The sequence below is a fragment of the Gigantopelta aegis genome, chromosome 7 (genome assembly GCF_016097555.1).
Source record: "Gigantopelta aegis isolate Gae_Host chromosome 7, Gae_host_genome, whole genome shotgun sequence".
Lineage (NCBI taxonomy): Eukaryota > Metazoa > Mollusca > Gastropoda > Neomphalida > Peltospiridae > Gigantopelta > Gigantopelta aegis.
In genome coordinates, this window is record NC_054705.1 from 167982 (window position 1) to 189079 (window position 21098).

A 21098-nucleotide genomic window follows, 5' to 3' on the forward strand; every position below is an offset into this window, starting at 1 on the left:
TGGTATATCGAAGACCGTGGTATGTAGTTTTCCGACCCAACCAGTACCCAGACCTGGTATATCGAAGACCGTGGTATGTAGTTTTCCGACCCAACCAGTACCCAGTCCTGGTATATCGAGACCGTGGTATGTAGTTTTCCGACCCAACCAGTACCCAGTCCTGGTATATCGAAGACCGTGGTATGTAGTTTTCCGACCCAACCAGTACCCAGTCGTGGTATATCGAAGACCGTGGTATGTAGTTTTCCGACCCAACCAGTACCCAGTCCTGGTATATCGAAGACCGTGGTATGTAGTTTTCCGACCCAACCAGTACCCAGTCGTGGTATATCGAAGACCGTGGTATGTAGTTTTCCGACCCAACCAGTACCCAGACCTGTTATTCTAATTGTTTTATAGGCTCGGGTCCTGGTGTGTTTAAATTGTTTGATAGGCTCGGGTCCTGGTGTGTTTAAATTGTTTTATAGGCTCGGGTTCTGGTGTGTTTAAATTGTTTTATAGGCTCGGGTCCTGGTGTGTTTAAATTGTTTTATAGGCTCGGGTCCTGGTGTGTTTAAATTGTTGTATAGGCTCGGGTCCTGGTGTGTTTAAATTGTTTTATAGGCTCGGGTCCTGGTGTGTTTAAATTGTTTGATAGGCTCGGGTCCTGGTGTGTTTAAATTGTTTGATAGGCTCGGGTCCTGGTGTGTTTAAATTGTTTTATAGGCTCGGGTCCTGGTGTGTTTAAATTGTTTTATAGGCTCGGTTCCTGGTGTGTATAAATTGTTTTATAGGCTCGGGTCCTGGTGTGTTTAAATTTTTGTATAGGCTCGGGTCCTGGTGTGTTTAAATTGTTTTATAGGCTCGGGTCCTGGTGTGTTTAAATTGTTTTATAGGCTCGGGTCCTGGTGTGTTTAAATTGTTTTATAGGCTCGGGTCCTGGTGTGTTTAAATTGTTTTATAGGCTCGGCTCCTGGTGTGTTTAAATTGTTTTATAGGCTCGGGTCCTGGTGTGTTTAAATTGTTTTATAGGCTCGGGTCCTGGTGTGTTTAAATTGTTTTATAGGCTCGGGTCCTGGTGTGTTTAAATTGTTTTATAGGCTCGGGTCCTGGTGTGTTTAAATTGTTTTATAGGCTCGGGTCCTGGTGTGTTTAAATTGTTGTGTTCTGTCGTCTTTAAACAGCGATGCTGTCTCTTACGGATAAGCAATATTTCAGTTTCGAATTCTAAAGGCTCCTGACGTCCACAAAAAAAAAAAATATATATATAAAGAAATGTTATTGAATTTTCTTTATAATTTATATAATGGAAATTAAATGGTCGCTAAATATATACCTTTCTGCTTTTATGGAATGAAATGTTGTTCCCAACATGCCAAAACAGCTCTCAAGAATATTAACTTATGTTTAAAACGTGTAACATATCTGAGTAACTCAGTGTAAAGGTATGGTGTCTTTTTGATTGCTGGTTTAAGGTTCTGTAGAATTAGCACGAGCAGGAACACATCGACGCTGTTCAGACGCTGAAATTGTAAGAACGAAGCGGTGTGTTTCACCCAGCCACACAGTGCTGTGAAAATGATGCGTGTGTATGATTAACGGAGACTATGTTGTCAATGCTAATAATTGATTCATCTGTGCATTTCTTGTATTGAACGTACACTATGTCGTCAACAATAACTGATTCATCTGTGCATTTCTTGTATTGAACGTACACTATGTCGTCAATAATAATTGATTCGTACTTGCGTTTCTCTTCCATCAGGTTGGGGATATTGCAGAGGAGCAGGATGTGTGGACGAGACCTGAGGATCTGACTACGTCACGTCGGTCTTACAGCCTGACGCCATCTAAACCCGGAAGTGACGTGGCAGGAAACACTGCAGCGGCATTGGCTGCCGGGTCCATTGCTTTTAAAAACAAAGGTTTACTCTTGTTTTCTATAGTCTGTACGAACCCATTTTTTAAAAAATAAAGTTTTACTCTTGTTTTTAAAACTGTCTGTACGAACCCATTATCTTTAACACCAAAGGTTTACTCTTGCTTTTTACACTGCCTGTACGAACCCATTGCTTTTAAATACAAAGGTTTACTCTTGTTGTGTAAAATTTCGTCATGTGCTGAATGCGTGGATAAATCAATTCTCCCATATTTTGTCACTTTTAGTATTTGAGTATGCATATTTAAAATAAATTCAAAAGAGCCACTCAGTCAAGTTGTCGGGATGGAAACCATGAGTTCTGCGTACACCGGCACAGGACCTAGCGTGGGACCGGTCCCTGATTGTTGTTCCCCTTCCTAATGCCTCCCGACTGATATTCTAAGGGCCGAGGTATATGCTGTGTTGTCAGCAATCCAAAATTAAGTACAAATCTCAAAACATTTGATCTCAAAATCAATGGAATGTTAATATGTAATTAGTTAAAAATAACTTTAATAAAAACATTGCTGAATATGTACAACTCTTTACCAGACATTAATAACATTATTTCATTAAAAAGACCTTGGTGTGCTGAAAACAGACAGAAAGCCTGTTGTGCCCCAGTTAGTGAGATCTAAACCCTGCACTAACAAACACTTTGACATCCAGAAGCCGATGACAAGCACCCATTGTGTCCCAGTGGTGTCATCTAACTAAAGTGACAGATAGGCTGGTTAGTTTAAACAACTGTTTAACTCACATGTAGCCTAATAAAACGGTTAAAAGTATTACGAATAGATCTATTGTTTAGAAACCTCTACAATCCAGATCTACTTTACTTTGTGCGGGATTATGTCGTGTTTCAGTTTGTGTATTTGATATGTCTTATATCTAATCTCGGTCTTTGTATTCAACGTGTTATCTCTCGTATCGGTCTGTGTATTTAACATGTGACTTATCTAGTCTCGGTTGATGTATTTAGAGTGATATAACTAATCTTGGTTGATGTATTTAATGTGATATATCTAGTCTCGGTCTGTGTATTTAAAGTGTGATATATCTAGTCTCGGTTTGTGTATTTAATGTGTGATATATCTAGTCTGGGCTTGTGTATTTAACGTGTGATATATCTAGTCTCGGTTTGTGTATTTAATGTGTGATATATCTAGTCTCGGTTTGTGTATTTAAAGTGTGATATATCTAGTCTCGGTTTGTGTATTTAACGTGTGATATATCTAGTCTCGGTATGTGTATTTAACGTATGCTATATCTAGTCTTGATCTGTGTATTTAACATCTGATATATCTAGTCTTGATCTGTGTATTTAACATCTGATATATCTAGTCTCGGTCTGTGTATTTAACGTATGCTATATCTAGTCTCGGTTTGTGTATTTAAAGGGTGCTATATCTAGTCTCGGTTTTTGTATTTAAAGTGTGATATATCTAGTCTCGGTTTGTGTACTTAACGTGTGATATATCTAGTCTCGGTTTCTGAATTTAAAGTGTGATATATCTAGTCTCGGTTTGTGTACTTAACGTGTGATATATCTAGTCTCGGTTTGTGTACTTAACGTGTGATATATCTAGTCTCGGTTTGTGTACTTAACGTGTGATATATCTAGTCTCGGTTTATGTATTTAAAGTGTGATATATCTAGTCTCGGTTTGTGTACTTAACGTATGCTATATCTAGTCTCGGTTTCTGTATTTAAAGGGTGCTATATCTAGTCTCGGTCTGTGTATTTAACGTGTGATATATCTAGTCTCGGTTTGTGTATTTATCACGTGCTATATCTAGTTTCGGTTTGTGTATTTAACGTGTGATATATCTAGTCTCGGTTTGTGTATTTAACGTGTGATATATCTAGTCTCGGTTTGTGTATTTATCACGTGCTATATCTAGTTTCGGTTTGTGTATTTAACGTGTGATATATCTAGTCTCGGTTTGTGTATTTAACGTGTGATATATCTAGTCTCGGTTTGTGTATTTAATGTGTGATATATCTAATCTCGGTCTGTGTATTTAACGTGTGTTATATCTAGTTTTGGTCTGTGTATTTAAAGAGTGCTATATCTTGTCTCGATTTGTTTATTTATTCTGTGATATATCTAGTCTCGGTCTGTGTATTTAACGTGTCACATATCTAGTCTCGGTTTGTGTATTTAACCTGTGGTATATCTAGTCTCGGTATGTGTATTTAACGTGCGATATATCTAGTCTCGGTTGATGTATTTAGAGTGATATAACTAATATTGGTTGATGTATTTAATGTGATATATCTAGTCTCGGTCTGTGTATTTAAAGTGTGATATATCTAGTATCGGTGTGTGTATTTAACGTGTGATATATGTAGTCTCGGTCTGTGTATTTAAAGTGTGCTATATCTTGTCTCGCTTCGTGTATTTATTATGTGATATATCTAGTCTCAGTTTGTGTATTTAAAGTGTGATATATCTAGTATCGGTCTGTGTATTTATCATGTCATATATCTAGTCTCGGTCTGTGCATTTAACGTATGCTATATCTAGTCTCGGTTTGTGTATTTAACGTGTTATATATCTAGTCTCGGTTTGTGTATTTATCGTGATATATCTAGTCTCGGTATGTGTATTTAACGTGTGATATATCTAGTCTCGGTCTGTGTATTTAATGTGTGATATATCTAGTCTAGTATCGGTCTGTGTATATAACATGTGATATATCTAGTCTCGGTTTGTGTATTTAAAGTGTGATATATCTAGTCTCGGTTTGTGTATTTAACGTGTGATATATCTAGTCTCGGTATGTGTATTTAACGTATGCTATATCTCGTCTCGGTTTGTGTATTTAACGTGTTATATATGGTTTCGGTTTGTGTATTTAACAGACGCCACATACGCCACGACGCTGCTGAAGGCTGCAGTGAGTCTGTACGAATTCGCGTCAAGCAATCTGGGCAAATACAACGACAACATGCCACCGGAAGTCAACGAAGCATATGGGTAATGGTCTTCCCAGCTTTCGGGTACAGTCCCTCCCTCACTCTAGTGCATCATGTAAGCCCTGTCTGTAATGGCAGATTATGATGATGGCAATAAGACGAGTGATATCCTTTATTTTCTATCACGTAAGCCCTGTCTGTAATGGCAGATTATGATGATGGCAATAAGACGAGTGATATCCTTTATTTTCTATCACGTAAGCCCTGTCTGTAATGACAGATTATGATGATGGCAATAACACGAGTGATATCCTTTATTTTCCATCACGTAAGCCCTGTCTGTAATGACAGATTATGATGATGGCAATAACACGAGTGATATCCTTTATTTTCCATCACGTAAGCCCTGTCTGTAATGACAGATTATGCTGATGGCAATAAGACGAGTGATATCCTTTATTTTCCATCACGTAAGCCCTGTCTGTAATGACAGATTATGATGATGGCAATAAGACGAGTGATATTCTTTATTTTCCATCACGTAAGCCATGTCTGTAATGGCAGATTATGATGATGGCAATAAGACGAGTGATATTCTTTATTTTCCATCACGTAAGTCCTGTCTGTAATGGCAGATTATGATGATGGCAATAAGACGAGTGATATTCTTTATTTTCCATCATGTAAGCCCTGTCTGTAATGGCAGATTATGATGATGGCAATAAGACGAGTGATATTCTTTATTTTGACAAGATGCGACTTGAGACGTCTTGTTCACGTTGACGATACGTCACAAGCCTTGGGCGTGTCACAAACTGTTCATTTACCGTAAGTAGGTAATTGAATAATGTTGCTCAAATAAAGATGGATAACAGTACCCCAACATAAAATAAATAAATAAATAAATAAATAAATAGATAAATAAATAAAAGGTAAAGATAACAATCAGTTAATGATATAGCATATCGGTTTTATGACGAATGGGAAATTCCGTCCATTATCGTACGCCATTAAATACTCTCTCTCTTTCTCTTTATCTCTCTCTCTCCATCTCTCTCTCTCTCTCTCTCTCTCTCTCTCTCTCTCTCTCTCTCTCTCTCTCTCTCTCTCTCTCTCTCTCTCTGTCATTTTTCTCTCTCTCACTCTCTCTCTCTCTCTCTCTCTCTCTCTCTCTCTCTCTCTCTCTCTCTCTCTCTCTCTCTCTCAGTCATTCTCTCTCTCCCTCTATCTATCTTTTCAGATCCAGTGGCTATAAGGACGAGTTGGCGTTGGCGGCTGTGTGGCTGTACAAGGCGACTTGGAACAGGACATACCTGGAGGCGGCGGTACGGGACAACCCGACTTCCGTCCCCTGGGCGCTCGAGTGGGACGACAAGACGGCGTCGGCAGCCGTGAGAATCACTATGACAACATATAAAAACTTTTTTTTGGTTATGTTTTGGGTGGGGGTGTGCTTTTTTAGGGAGCGGGGTTGGAGGGTGTATTTTGTGGGAATATTGGGGTGAGTGTTTCTGTTGGTGTAAGGTTTTGTTAAATATGATTGTATTTCCTGTAAAAAAGTTTATAATATGTGTTTTGTTTCACGACACCACTAGAGCACCTTGAGTTGTAACAAAATACGGTTTCAAAGTCATTAGTGTGGCACGGCGTTTCCGACTGGTCGACATGAGATGTAGACGGGAACACTGCTAGTGTGGCACGGCGTTTCCGACTGGTCGACATGAGATGTAGACGGGAACACTGCTAGTGTGGCACGGCGTTTCCGACTGGTCGACATGAGATGCAGACGGGAACACTGCTAGTGTGGCACGGCGTTTCCGACTGGTCGACATGAGATGCAGACGGGAACACTGCTAGTGTGGCACGGCGTTTCCGACTGGTCGACATGAGATACAGACGGGAACACTGCTAGTGTGGCACGGCGTTTCCGACTGGTCGACATGAGATGTAGACGGGAACACTGCTAGTGTGGCACGGCGTTTCCGACTGGTCGACATGAGATGCAGACGGGAACACTGCTAGTGTGGCACGGCGTTTCCGACTGGTCGACATGAGATGCAGACGGGAACACTGCTAGTGTGGCACGGCGTTTCCGACTGGTCGACATGAGATGCAGACGGGAACACTGCTAGTGTGGCACGGCGTTTCCGACTGGTCGACATGAGATACAGACGGGAACACTGCTAGTGTGGCACGGCGTTTCCGACTGGTCGACATGAGATACAGACGGGAACACTGCTAGTGTGGCACGGCGTTTCCGACTGGTCGAGATGTAGACGGGAACACTGCTAGACGGCGTTTCCGACTGGTCGACATGAGATACAGACGGGAGCACTGCTAGTGTGGCACGGCGTTTCCGACTGGTCGACATGAGATACAGACGGGAGCACTGCTAGTGTGGCACGGCGTTTCCGACTGGTCGACATGAGATGTAGACGGGAACACACTGCAGTATTAGTAGTTAAACCAGCTCCACAGTTTGTGATGCACGTCCAGTGAGCGGTCAGGTTGGGGCGGGGGGGGGGGGGGGGGGGGGGGGGGGGTGGTAATCGAGTCGTGTGTCGACAGGGTCAAGGTGTTGTGTGTTAAACCCTCATTTGGGATTATATCGACTTGACGTCTTCACTAACTATAACTATGTTATTAAGCACTTACTAACTCTTACAGATGTTTTCTTGATAGATCATATTCCATAACTGTACAGACAATTTCATATTTTACTGTATTAGCGGAATAACTCGTTTTTGTGTTGGTGTGGGATTGCATCTAAACGTTTAATTCCTTGGCCGCATTGTGACGTCATTACAGTGTGATATCAGTACGTATACGTTGTTTAGTGCTGGTATGTTTTGTGTTGCAGTTGCTCATATACGAACAAAACGGAGAACAGTCATTCCGGACTCTGGTGGAAGACTTCCTGGCCAGCTACATGCCGGGAGGGTCCGTCCCATACACCCCGTGTGGGCTGGCCTTTAGGACGGACTGGGGGTCACTGCGATATTCAGGTACAGCTCACCATGACAGTTTTAAAGCAAATATAGCTTCTGAATCCAGCGTGTCTCTCTAACTGTAGGTGGCTGAGTCTGTGTGTTTCATTGTGTGAGTATTTATATGTGTAGCTGACTCTGTCTGTGTGTTCCACTCTGTGAGCATTTCTGTTTCTGGCTGACTCTGTGTGTTTCATTGTGTGAGTATTTCTATGTGTAGCTGACTTTGTCTGTGTCTTCCACTATGTGAGTATTTCTGTTTGTAGCTGACTCTGTGTGTGTGTTCTACTATGTGAGTATTTCTATGTGTAGCTGACTCTGTGTGTGTGTTCCACTCTGTGAGTATTTCTGTGTGTAGGTGACTCTGTGTGTGTGTTCCACTCTGTGAGTATTTCTATGTGTAGCTGACTCTGTCTGTGTGTTCCCCTCTGTGAGTATTTCTGTGTGTAGCTGACTGAGTCTGTGTGTTACACTCTGTGAGTATTTCTGTGTGTAGCTGACTCTATATGTGTGTTCCACTCTGTGAGTATTTCTGTGTGTAGCTGACTCTGTGTGTGTGTGTTCCACTCTGTGAGTATTTCTGTGTGTAGCTGAGTCTGTGTGTGTGTTCCACTCTGTGAGTATTTCTGTGTGTGTGTTCCACTCTATGAGTATTTCTGTGTGTAGCTGACTCTGTGTGTGTGTTCCACTCTGTGAGTATTTCTGTGTGTAGCTGACTCGGTGTGTGTGTTCCACTCTGTGAGTATTTCTGTGTGTAGCTGAATGTATGTGTATGTGTGTGTGTGTGTGTGTTTCACTATGTGAGTATTTCTGTTTGCACCTGACTCTGTCTGTGTGTTTCAGTTTGTGATTATTTCTGTTTGCACCTGACTCTGTATATGTGTTTCATTTTGTGGGTATGTCTGTTTGTGGCTGACTCTGTCCGTGTGTTTCACTTTGTGAGTATTTCTGTTGTGGTTGACTGTCTACGTGTTTCACTCTGTTAGTATTTCTGTTGTAGCTGACTTTCTATGTGTTTCACTTTGTGAGTATTTCTGTTGTGGTTGACTGTCTACGTATTTCTCTCTGTGAGTATTTCTGTTGTGGTTGACTGTCTACGTGTTTTACTCTGTTAGTATTTCCGTGTGTATGTGTGCTTCTCTCTGTGAGTATTTTTAATTAGCAATATGTGTTGTTTTTGTTATTATGCGATTATTATATTTGAAGCTAGCTCTGTTTGTGTCTTACTGTGTGAGTATTTCTATTATTTCTATCTGATGTAGCCATGCTAGCCGAGTTTGTGTGTCATTGTGTGAGTATTTCTATTTCTATATGATGTATCCATGCTAGCCGTTTGTTTCTCACTGTTTGAGTATTTCTATTTGTATTTGATGTATCCATGCTAGCTCTGTCTGTGTCTCACTGTGAATATTTCTATTATTTCTATTATCTGATGTATCCATGCTAGCTCTGTTTGTGTTTCAGTGTGTGAGTATTTCTATTATTTCTATTATCTAGTATCCATGTTAGCTGTGTCTGTTTCTCACTGAGTAGTTCAATTTCTAGCTGGTGTAGCCATACCAGCTCTATTTGTTCTCACTATGTATTTATCTTTGTAGCCATGCTAGCTATGTTTGTTTCTCACTATGTGTGTATTTCTCTTTCTAGCTAATGTAGTCATGCTAGCTCTGTTTGCGGCAGAGATACTCAGAAACTCCAGAGCCGAGTCGTACCGTAGCTGGGCGTACGGTCAGATCACCTACATGCTGGGAGACAACAACTACAACATGAGTTACCTCATCGGATACAGCGACCTCTACCCGCTGAGACCTCACCACAAGGCGGCGTTAGTGCAGTTATTTTACAAACCACGACCTGTATCTCTGTGCTGTCCACGGCATCCTGTCTGCATAATTGTCAATCTTACTGTTCTATCTCTGTCAATCTGACTGTTCTATCTCTGTCTATCTGACTGTTCTATCTCTGTCAATCTGACTGTTCTATCTCTGTCTATCTGACTGTTCCATCTCTGGCAATCTGACTGTTCTATCTCTGTCTATCTGACTGTTCCATCTCTGGCAATCTGACTGTTCTATTTATTGCAATCTGACTGTTCTATGTCTGTCAATTTGACGGTTATATCTCTGTCAATCTGACTGTTATATGTCTGTCAATCTGACTGTTATATGTCTGTCACTCTGTCTGTTCTATCTCTGTCTATCTGAGTGTTCTATCTATGACACTCTGACTGCTCTATATCTGACACTCTGATCTCTGACACTCTGAGTGTTATATCTCTGACACTCTGACTGCTCCATATCCGACACTCTGATCTCTGACACTCTGACTGTTATATATCTGTCTATCTGACTGCTATATATCTGGCACTCTGATATCTGACACTCTGAGTGTTATATATCTGACTCTCTGACTGCTATATATCTGACACTCTGACTGCTATATATCTGACACTCTGATCTCTGACACTCTGACTGCTATATATCTGACATTCTGATATCTGACACTGTGAGTGTTATATCCCTGACACTCTGACTGCTATATATCTGACACTCTGATCTCTGACACTATGAGTGTTATATATCTGACTCTCTGACTGCTATATATCTGACACTCTGATTTCTGACACTCTGAGTGTTATATCTCTGACTCTCTGATCACTGACTGTTATATCGAGGGGTTAGTGCCAGAACCACTTATCTCCTTTCCACTTCAATTTGAGAACACTGCATCGAAAACTTTGGAAGGCACTTAAAAATCGGAAACTTCACTTTTGCTAAATATTTTGCTTTTAGATGCTAGCAGTTAGATGCTAGCATTTTGTTCAGTACATTTAAAATATGCAAGTAATATAGATATGCCCCGTTAGGGTTTATTGACTAGTTTGATATTGGCATGGATGGGAAAAACATATTTAATGGCACGCCAGCACATTATATTTTAATGCCTTCTAGCCTATACTTGAACAGACAAAAACGATTCCTAATAAAACTCGCCATTTTATTGACACTGGTACTCAAACGTGTTATTCTTAATAATACACTGTAGGCGAAACGCAAATGGTCAACAGTCAAATTCACAAAATTAGATTTCATTGTTGATAATGTAAACATTTGTAATAAAACATTTATCTGATAAAAACAATGTATCGATTTACTCAGGCAACACATTTAACATGTGGTACCTTGCATTTATTTTACCAGCAAAACGTAGGGTGTCTCGTGGCATTTGAGATCAAATAAATGTGTTAATTAGAAATCCCTAATTTTGTAGAAAGTAAAGTTTGTATTTTTAAATTTTGTCTTAAACAAATTTCAACGTCAGGTGAACTGTAGATGCATTGCAATTGTACATTAAATTAAATTAATTTACTGGGATAGTTTTAACATGGTATTGCACAAATATTTCACAAATTGCGTGCTAATTATTAGAGTGATTATAAAAGTGTTTTGGTCATGTTGGATTCGGTTTTATGTTCTAGTATTATTAGCGCCAGTGTACAGTACACACAGGAGAAGGGCTGGTAGGTGTTTTACTATGGCTAGTGAATTGTTAAACTCACCTATTCCATGTACAGTGCGTTGTTTTTATTAACCCTCAAACTCTAGGCGTTTGGTGCTTGTGGATAGTTGTGTATCAAGTTTTAACTGTTATTTGTGTTCCCCTAAGAATCCAATATGGCGGGGGTGGGAAGGTGTATGTGTCCCGTGACCGTGACTATGTGGATCTACAAAACAAAGCCGGCTATGACACAGCACAACTCGAAACGAATCTGGCAAGTGATGTCTTAAACTCTGAGCTGGATTATTATCACAGCTTAAGCCAGTGTCTTTCCGCAACGTTAATTTTCAATCCAGACCCCAGAAGTTGTTAAAACCATAGTTATCATATATGTCCTCTCTGTGAGGTATTTCGACACTTGGGGTGGCCCCATTGTCGGCAGTCCATCTCAGATTACCACCAATGGACTGGTCATTATTATCACATCTTAAGCCACTGTCTTTCCGCAACGTTAATTTTCAATCCAGACCCCGGAAGTTGTTTAAACCATAGTTATCATATGTCCTCTCTGTGAGGTATTTCGACACTTGGGGTGGCCCCATTGTCGGCAGTCCTCTCAGATTACCACCAACGGACTGGTCATTGTGATGCGTAAACAATTAATTCTAGCTACCTCTGCCAGCGTTATTTCTTTGTAAGCCAAAACACTCAGCCAGAGATAGTTTACATAAAACACCATTGCTGGATGTAAACACTTAGAGCTAGCATGTGTCATTAGCGTGTCATGCGGTATGGCACCTAGGATTCAATCTTCTCAGACAGTTTACAGCCCACCACAATCCAGTGTTGTGAGCTACCGTGTTATGTCTGTCAGCTATGGGTGATACTACAAAATTCTAGAGACAGAATAAGGTAGTGCTGAAAACATGGTTTTGGCCTTTTGTGGAAATGGACATAAAAGATCATTGGTTTGGGTTCTGATGTATAAAAGCATAAATAAATGATCGATTTGAATGGAACATCGTGAAATGATGGTACACATTCCCATGATGCTGACAAGGTGATTAACTCATTTTTGTATAATTCACCATGTAATGGGTTCTGGCACTAACCCCTCGATATATCTGTCTATCTGACTGCTATATATCTGACACTCTAATCTCTGAGTGTTATATATATGTCTATCTGACTGCTCTATATCTGACACTCTGATCTCTGACACTCTGAGTGTTATATCTCTGACACTCTGACTGCTATATATCTGACACTCTGATCTCTGACACTCTGAGTGTTATATATCTGTCTATGCGACTGCTATATATCTGACACTCTGATCTCTGACTGTTATATAGCTGTCTATCTGACTGCTATATATCTGACACTCTGATCTCTGACACTCTGAGTGTTATATCTTTGACTCTCTGACTGCTATATATCTGACACTCTGATCTCTGACTGTTATATATCTGTCTATTTGACTGCTATATATCTGACACTCTGATCTCTGACACTCTGTGTTATATAGCTGTCTATCTGACTACTCTATCTTGTCTCTCTTAACAAGGTGGTCAGCGGTTGAATCTTATAGCACTTAGCCTGTCTCTATTTTTTCTATCTATATTGTTTTATAATGCCTAGCTTCTTTTACGTGTATATGTGTACTATACTGACTATACTGTCAGTATTAATTTATAACGCATAGCTTGTTAACGTGTATATCTCTAGTATAATGCCAGTATTAATTTATAACGCCTAGCTTGTTTTACGTGTATATGTGTACTATACTGACTATACTGTCAGTATTAATTTATAACGCACAGCTTGTTAACGTGTATATCTCTAGTATAATGCCAGTATTAATTTATAACGCCTAGCTTGTTTTACGTGTATATGTGTACTATACTGACTATACTGTCAGTATTAATTTATAACGCATAGCTTGTTAACGTGTATATCTCTAGTATGTCAGTATTAATTTATAACGCCTAGCTTGTTTTACGTGTATATGTGTACTATACTGACTATACTGTCAGTATTAATTTATAACGCATAGCTTGTTAACGTGTATATCTCTAGTATAATGCCAGTATTAATTTATAACGCCTAGCTTGTTTTACGTGTATATGTGTACTATACTGACTATACTGTCAGTATTAATTTATAACGCCTATCTTGTTTTACGTGTATATGTGTACTATACTGACTATACTGTCAGTATTAATTTATAACGCATAGCTTGTTTTACGTGTATATCTCTAGTATAGTGCTAGTATTGATTTAAAACGCCTAGCTTGTTTTACGTATATATCCCAAGTATAATGTTAGAAATGATTTATAAAGCCTAGCTTGTTTTACGTGTATATCTCTAGTATAATGTTAGTATTGATTTATAACGCCTAGCTTCTTGACGTGTATATCTCTAGTATAATGTTAGTATTGATTTATAACCCTAGCTTGTTTTACGTGTATATCTCTAGTATAATGTTAGTATTGATTTATAACGCCTAGCTTGTTTTAAGTGTATATCCCTAGTATAATGTTAGTATTGATTTATATATCTCTAGTATAATGTAACGCCTAGCTTGATTTACGTGTATATCCCTAGTATAATGTTAATATTGACTTGTAACGCCTAGCTTGTTTTACGTGTATATCCCTAGTATAATGTTAGTATTGACTTGTAACGCCTAGCTTGTTTTACGTGTATATCCCTAGTATAATGTTAGTATTGACTTGTAACGCCTAGCTTGTTTTACGTGTATATCCCTAGTATAATGGTAGTATTGACTTGTAACGCCTAGCTTGTTTTACGTGTATATCTCTAGTATAATGGTAGTATTGACTTGTAACGCCTAGCTTGTTTTACGTGTATATCCCTAGTATAATGGTAATATTGATTTATAACGCCTAGCTTGTTTTAAGTGTATATCCCTAGTATAATGGTAATATTGATTTATAACGCCTAGCTTGTTTTACGTGTATATCTCTAGTATAGTGTTAGTATTGATTTATAACGCCTAGCTTGTTTCACGTGTATATCCCTAGTATAATGGTAATATTGATTTATAACGCCTAGCTTGTTTTACGTGTATATCCCTAGTATAATGGTAATATTGATTTATAACGCCTAGCTTGTTTTACGTGTATATCCCTAGTATAATGGTAGTATTGATTTATAACGCCTAGCTTGTTTTACGTGTATATCTCTAGTATAGTGTTAGTATTGATTTATAACGCCTAGCTTGTTTTACGTGTATATCCCTAGTATAGTGTTAGTATTGATTTATAACGCCTAGCTTGTTAACGTGTATATCTCTAGTATAGTGTTAGTATTGATTTATAACGCCAAGCTTGTTTTACGTGTATATATCCCTAGTATAGTGTTAGTATTGATTTATAACGCCTAGCTTGTTAACGTGTATACCTCTAGTATAATGTTAGTATTGATTTATAACGCCTAGCTTGTTAACGTGTATATCTCTAGTATAGTGTTAGTATTGATTTATAACGCCTAGCTTGTTTTACGTATATATCCCAAGTATAATGTTAGTATTGATTTATAACGCCTAGCTTGTTTTACGTGTATATCCTAAGCATAATGTTAGTACTGTGTTATAACACCTAGCTTATTTATCTGTGTATCTCTTTGTACTAACAGTATTGTTTTATTTCTCCTAGCTTAATTCACGTGTTTATATTTATTTTTACTCTCGGTATTTTTTTTTCTCCAATAAGTTCATGTCCCGTCCCCCCGAAGACGTGTGATTGGCCGAACTTCGAGATGTCTGACCCCAACACGCACGTGTTGTACGGTGCCCTCGTGGGGGGTCCTGGAAGTCAGGACGATTACAATGACGTTAGATCGGACTTCAAGAAGAACGAGGTGGCTGTGGACTACAACTCGGGGTTTCAGGCCGCTGTGGCAGGTGACTGTGTTGTCGTTACACGCGTCTCTTCGTCTGGCGCAATCTCTCCTTTAAAGTCGCAATGTACCCGGTTTCCCGTGTTAGACTATATTTCAAAAGCATCAAATCTTTGACATCGAATAGCCGATGATTAATAAATCGATATGTTCTAGTGGTGTCGTTAAACATAACAAACGTGTTTTACCCAGTTCCATTAGTACTGGTGGTTTGTCTTCATGACACACACTAGAATATCAGGTGTACTTTAATGGGTTGCTCCTATGATACCCAGTTCCATTAGTACTGGTGGTTTGTCTTCATGACACACACCAGAATACCAGGTGTACTTTAATGGGTTGCTCCTATGATACCCAGTTCCATTAGTACTGGTGGTGTGTCTTCATGACACACACCAGAATACCAGGTGTACCTTAATGGGTCTCTCCTATGATACCCAGTTCCATTAGTACTGGTGGTTTGTCTTCATGGCACATACCAGAATACCAGATGTACTTTAATGGGTTTCCCCTGTGATACCCAGTTCCATTAATACTGGTGGTTTGTCTTCATGACACACACCAGAATACCAGGTGTACCTTAATGGGTCTCTCCTATGATACCCAGTTCCATTAGTACTGGTGGTTTGTCTTCATGGCACATACCAGAATACCAGATGTACTTTAATGGGTTTCCCCTGTGATACCCAGTTCCATTAGTACTGGTGGTTTGTCTTCATGACACTCCAGATTATCAGGTGTACTTTAATGGGTTTCTTCTATGATACCCAGTTCCATTAGTACTGGTGGTTTGTCTTCAAAGCACACACCAGAATACCAGGTGTACTTTAATGGGTCTCTCCTATGATACCCAGTTCCATTAGTACCGGTGGTTTGTCTTCATGACACACACCAGAATATCAGGTGCACTTTAATGGGTCTCTCCTATGATACCCAGTTCCATTAGTACTGGTGGTTTGTCTTCATGACACGCACCAGAATACCAGGTGTACTTTAATGGGTCTCTCCTATGATACCCAGTTCCATTAATACTGGTGGTTTGTCTTCATGACACACACCAGAATACCAGGTGTACCTTAATGGGTCTCTCCTATGATACCCAGTTCCATTAGTACTGGTGGCTTGTCTTTATGACACACACCAGAATACCAGGTGTACTTTGATGGGTTTCCCCTGTGATACCCAGTTCCATTAGTACTGGTGGTTTGTCTTCATGACACACCAGATTATCAGGTGTACTTTAATGGGTCTCTCCTATGATACCCAGTTCCATTAGTACTGGTGGTTTGTCTTCATGACACACACTAGAATACCAGGTGTACCTTAATGGGTCTCTCCTATGATACCCAGTTCCATTAGTACTGGTGGTTTGTCTTCATGACACACACTAGAATACCAGGTGTACCTTAATGGGTCTCTCCTATGATACCCAGTTCCATTAGTACTGGTGGTTTGTCTTCATGACACACACCAGAATATCAGGTGTACTTTAATGGGTCCCTCCTATGATACCCAGTTCCATTAGTACTGGTGGTTTGTCTTTATGACACACACCAGAATACCAGGTGTACTTTAATGGGTCCCTCCTATGATACCCAGTTCCATTAGTACTGGTGGTTTGTCTTCATGACACACACTAGAATACCAGATGTACTTTAATGGGTCTCTCCTATGATACCCAGTTCCATTAGTACTGGTGGTTTGTCTTCATGACACACACCAGAATATCAGGTGTACTTTAATGGGTCCCTCCTATGATACCCAGTTCCATTAGTACTGGTGGTTTGTCTTTATGACACACACCAGAATACCAGGTGTACTTTAATGGGTCCCTCCTATGATACCCAGTTCCATTAGTACTGGTGGTTTGTCTTCATGACACACACTAGAATACCAGATGTACTTTAATGGGTCTCTCCTATGATACCCAGTTCCATTAGTACTGGTGGTTTGTCTTCATGACACACACTAGAATACCAGGTGTACTTTAATGGGTTTCTCTTGTGATACCCAGTTCCATTAGTACTGGTGGTTTGTCTTCATGACACATACCAGAATACCAGATGTACTTTAATGGGTTTCCCCTGTGATACCCAGTTCCATTAGTACTGGTGGTTTGTCTTCATGACACACCAGATTATCAGGTGTACTTTAATGGGTCCCTCCTATGATACCCAGTTCCATTAGTACTGGTGGTTTGTCTTCATGACACACCAGATTATCAGGTGTACTTTAATGGGTCTATCCTATGATACCCAGTTCCATTAGTACTGGTGGTTTGTCTTCGTGACACACACCAGAATTAGTACTGGTGGCTTGTTTTCCGTTGTAGTTTGAATTATTGAAATGGAAACAACGCTGTTTCCTCCATATACGTAAAAGACGTCAAATTTGGAGTGTCGGGGTGGTATATTTTGTTCATAATACATAAATAAATTTACATCCAATTCAGTTATGTTATCTGTATAATTTCTATTTATACTGAAAGTTGTTCAGCGTTCTGAAAAAAGAAGAAAGAAAAGTAATGCAATAATTTATATTTGTGTAAGGATATATAAAATGGCGTGTTTACAATTTTAAAACGATACCGCGACACATATGCATACGTCATTTGAATATCGAGTAATGAGTTACTGGATATACTTGCGTATACAGTTTACAAAGACACGGGGATTCGCATGATACATATATAGAACTGTTTAGGGGTGTGACTGAGATCGAGGGCACTGTTTCTAGGGGCTTCGGGGTATGCTGCCACGTACATTTTACAAACTAGATGCCCAGCCAATCGCCTGCAATTGTTGGGCCGGTACGCTACCAATTAGACCAACTACGTTCCACAAAAATAGAACGATCGTTAGTCAACCATATTCGTACCGGTCCAACAACCACGCGGTTCTAAGGCCCCATGGTTTGGCAACGTTTGACTTACATGCAGATGTGGCCAGACCTGGACTGGCTATATATGTATGTTTTATATTTTGAATATCTCTATTGTATGTATGTCGGGTTTTGACTTAAACACACATATATTCAATGATGCACTGGCACAGGGGATATTAAAATCCTTTATTGCCTTCACAAATTTCCTCATGCCGTTACTGAGACCCGAACCTGTGGCACCCAATCGCCCGCAGTTGTTGGGCCGGAACGCTACCAATCAGACCAACTACGTTGTGTGTGTTGTATTGTGTTGTGTATCTGATTACTTTATATATCTATATCTATATATTACGTCTTGCAGGTCTTCTTCACTTACAACTTAATGGCACACTACCTGAACCAAGCCGTTCAGGATGTCCTAGATAAACGTGCAGGATGTCCTAGATAAACGTGCACGTTGTGCTAGCGCTGTAGATGATGTCGCATTCACGAGGACGCAGTAACCGGAGGTGATACCGTCCTGCCAGGATACTTTGTTTGAAGATCAGCACTCCTACTTTGTCAGATAGTCCACCTCGAAAACCGTTCACTTGCACAGTGCCCGGGGTGAATTAATTCAACAACAGAAACATTATTCATAACGGCGAAAACAAATCAATACATTAGGGAACGTATTTTGTATAGTATTGGATGCCCATATCATTTTCTATCTTTACACAAAAACACAGTTTTAAAACGGAACATAAAATACCAAAACAAATAAAACAGTTGAAAAAATAATAAAATAGAAACAAATTCAAAGAACAACGTCATTGAGATTGTACGATATTAGAGAAATACATTTCAACAGTTGAGAGTATTTCTGTTTCTGTTCAAATGAATATACCCGTCTACATGTGTTCAGGACGCACGTCAACAGTAAGTGTTGCAGTGTGTAGAAAGGACGTACGTCAGACGACTGGCACAAGCGTTTGTTTCTTTGTTTGTTTTTAGAGTACTTCAGGAGCATTCCTTTTCACATCAAGCATATTGTACCTTGTATTGCTGTGTTGTTTGTTTTAGGTTCATGACGCAATTTTACCACGGAGATTTCAGACATGGACGTATGGGGACTCTTTGATTTAGGGGGGCTGGAGGGGTTGATTTGCCCGAAATTTTACCCAGATAAAAACTGCCCGAATTTTCCCCCACTGTTTTGCCCGAATTTGGGGGGGGGGGGGGGCAATTCCCACCCCCCACCCCCACCCCCCGTCTGAGTTTCATTAGCCGAGATAACCAGTTCATTACCTTTCAGATATCTGCTTTATAACTAAACACACTGACAGTGTCGTCGTTTTAAATAAAGTGTACACACATTTTGAGTTAAATAGATTTCCGTAATGTAACTATAACAAGTCACGACATTCCTGAAAACTTATTGAATGCTTTTAACAAGCAATTATGCTAGGTATGGTATTATTATTAAGTTTGATATATTTCCAATTCTGAATATGTTGCATATCCCATTGTTATAGTTAACTGTCAAAGAAAATAATAAATGTTAAAAGCAGACAATTTATAAACAAAGGGGAACAACTCTTATTGCCCCATGTTCTTGCGTGTTTAGGATTGAGCTGTAAAAACAAAAACAATGTTTTATATACATTTCAACTGTAAACTGATGTTACTGGTGTGCAGTTTGGATTCAGAAAACGGATGTTAACTATTATAAATGACATATCCATTGCCCAATACATAGAACACTTAATGTCATAAAATGGTTTACGTGTTGCTGTGTCGATTATAAATATTTCTAATATGCAAAACGTCTGGTAAAGGGACATTCCTGAGTGCTGCAATTGTTAAGATGTTATCGGCTAACAGATACTTTTTAACGATTATAATGACATATCAAATATATTTTTCTGCATAAAATATTACTGGCTGTATATTAAACGTGTTTCTGATCGTTTCATCTTATTTCCTAAAATATAGTTTTTTCGTACGTACGAAATTATTTGAAGACAAAATCCAGTTTGGGCTTCTTACAAATATTAAGACGACCAGAAACACACTGAATATACAGACAATGATATTCTAAACAAGAAAATATATTTAATATACAAGTTTAATCGTAGAAATGTTTTATTAGTCGGAAATATCTTACAATGCAGCAAACTCAGGAATGTCCCTTTAAATTTAATTGAACAGGGCGTCGATGGGGTGTCTCTGCATATTATGGAGTCGAATGCGCTTTTGGCAAAATAGTGGTTGACATCATTTTTAACCGCCAAGAAGAGGACCGTCATTGCCGACTAGTTTACTAAATGAAAACAGAGCTAATTGAAATACGTACAGCGGTGATGACGTGGACCCACGAATCACTGTAAAACCAATGATGGCATTGTGTATTCGTGAACTCGTTGTTTGTAACATGGAGCAGTGTGCAGATAACTGGTTAATGGATGTTAAACATGAACTTAATGTACTTGGCCTAACGCGTGACAGTGATTCGTGACTGCAAGTCATCCAATAAGGGGCGAGATGTAGCTCAGTAGTAAAGTGCTTGGCCGATGCATGGTATGTTTGGGATCGACCCCCCCCCCCCCCCCCCCCCCCCCCCCATCCCGGTGGGCCCATAGGGTTATTTCTCATTTCAGCCAGTGCATCACGACTGGTATACCAAGAGCCGTGATATGTGCTATCCTGTCTATGGGATGGTGTATATAAAAGTACCCTTGCTACCAATGGAGATTATATGTCAAAAATACCAAATGTTTGACAAGATTAATGTGCTGTCTATAAACAAAACAACATTTAATTATATTCCAATGAGCTCTGTTTTGTGCTAGTTTTCATTTATTAAGCTAGTCTGAGGGTGGCGGTCATCTTTCTGTCGGTGCAATAAGGATGAAGTCTCCAGAAAAGGATCTCCTCGGGAGTGGCTGTCCTCCTATAAACGAAGCACTGGGTAGAAATAAGGTTCTATATAGAGACTCATGGAATA

The 21098-nt window shown here is 39.5% G+C and overlaps 1 protein-coding gene across 1 annotated transcript in view; it reads left to right on the forward strand.

Annotated features, from left to right (window-relative positions):
* Positions 1 to 19852, forward strand: part of LOC121377137 (endoglucanase E-4-like) — a 28331-nt gene extending 8479 nt beyond the window's left edge. Inside the window, exons 2-9 of the mRNA XM_041505030.1 lie at positions 1455 to 1510; positions 1745 to 1904; positions 4769 to 4883; positions 6063 to 6213; positions 7683 to 7827; positions 9457 to 9634; positions 15043 to 15233; positions 18474 to 19852. Of these exons, the coding sequence (XP_041360964.1) occupies positions 1455 to 1510; positions 1745 to 1904; positions 4769 to 4883; positions 6063 to 6213; positions 7683 to 7827; positions 9457 to 9634; positions 15043 to 15233; positions 18474 to 18538 (1061 nt within the window). The 3' untranslated portion in view covers positions 18539 to 19852. The remainder of the gene's footprint in view (positions 1 to 1454; positions 1511 to 1744; positions 1905 to 4768; positions 4884 to 6062; positions 6214 to 7682; positions 7828 to 9456; positions 9635 to 15042; positions 15234 to 18473) is intronic.
* The last annotated feature ends 1246 nt before the right edge of the window (positions 19853 to 21098 follow it).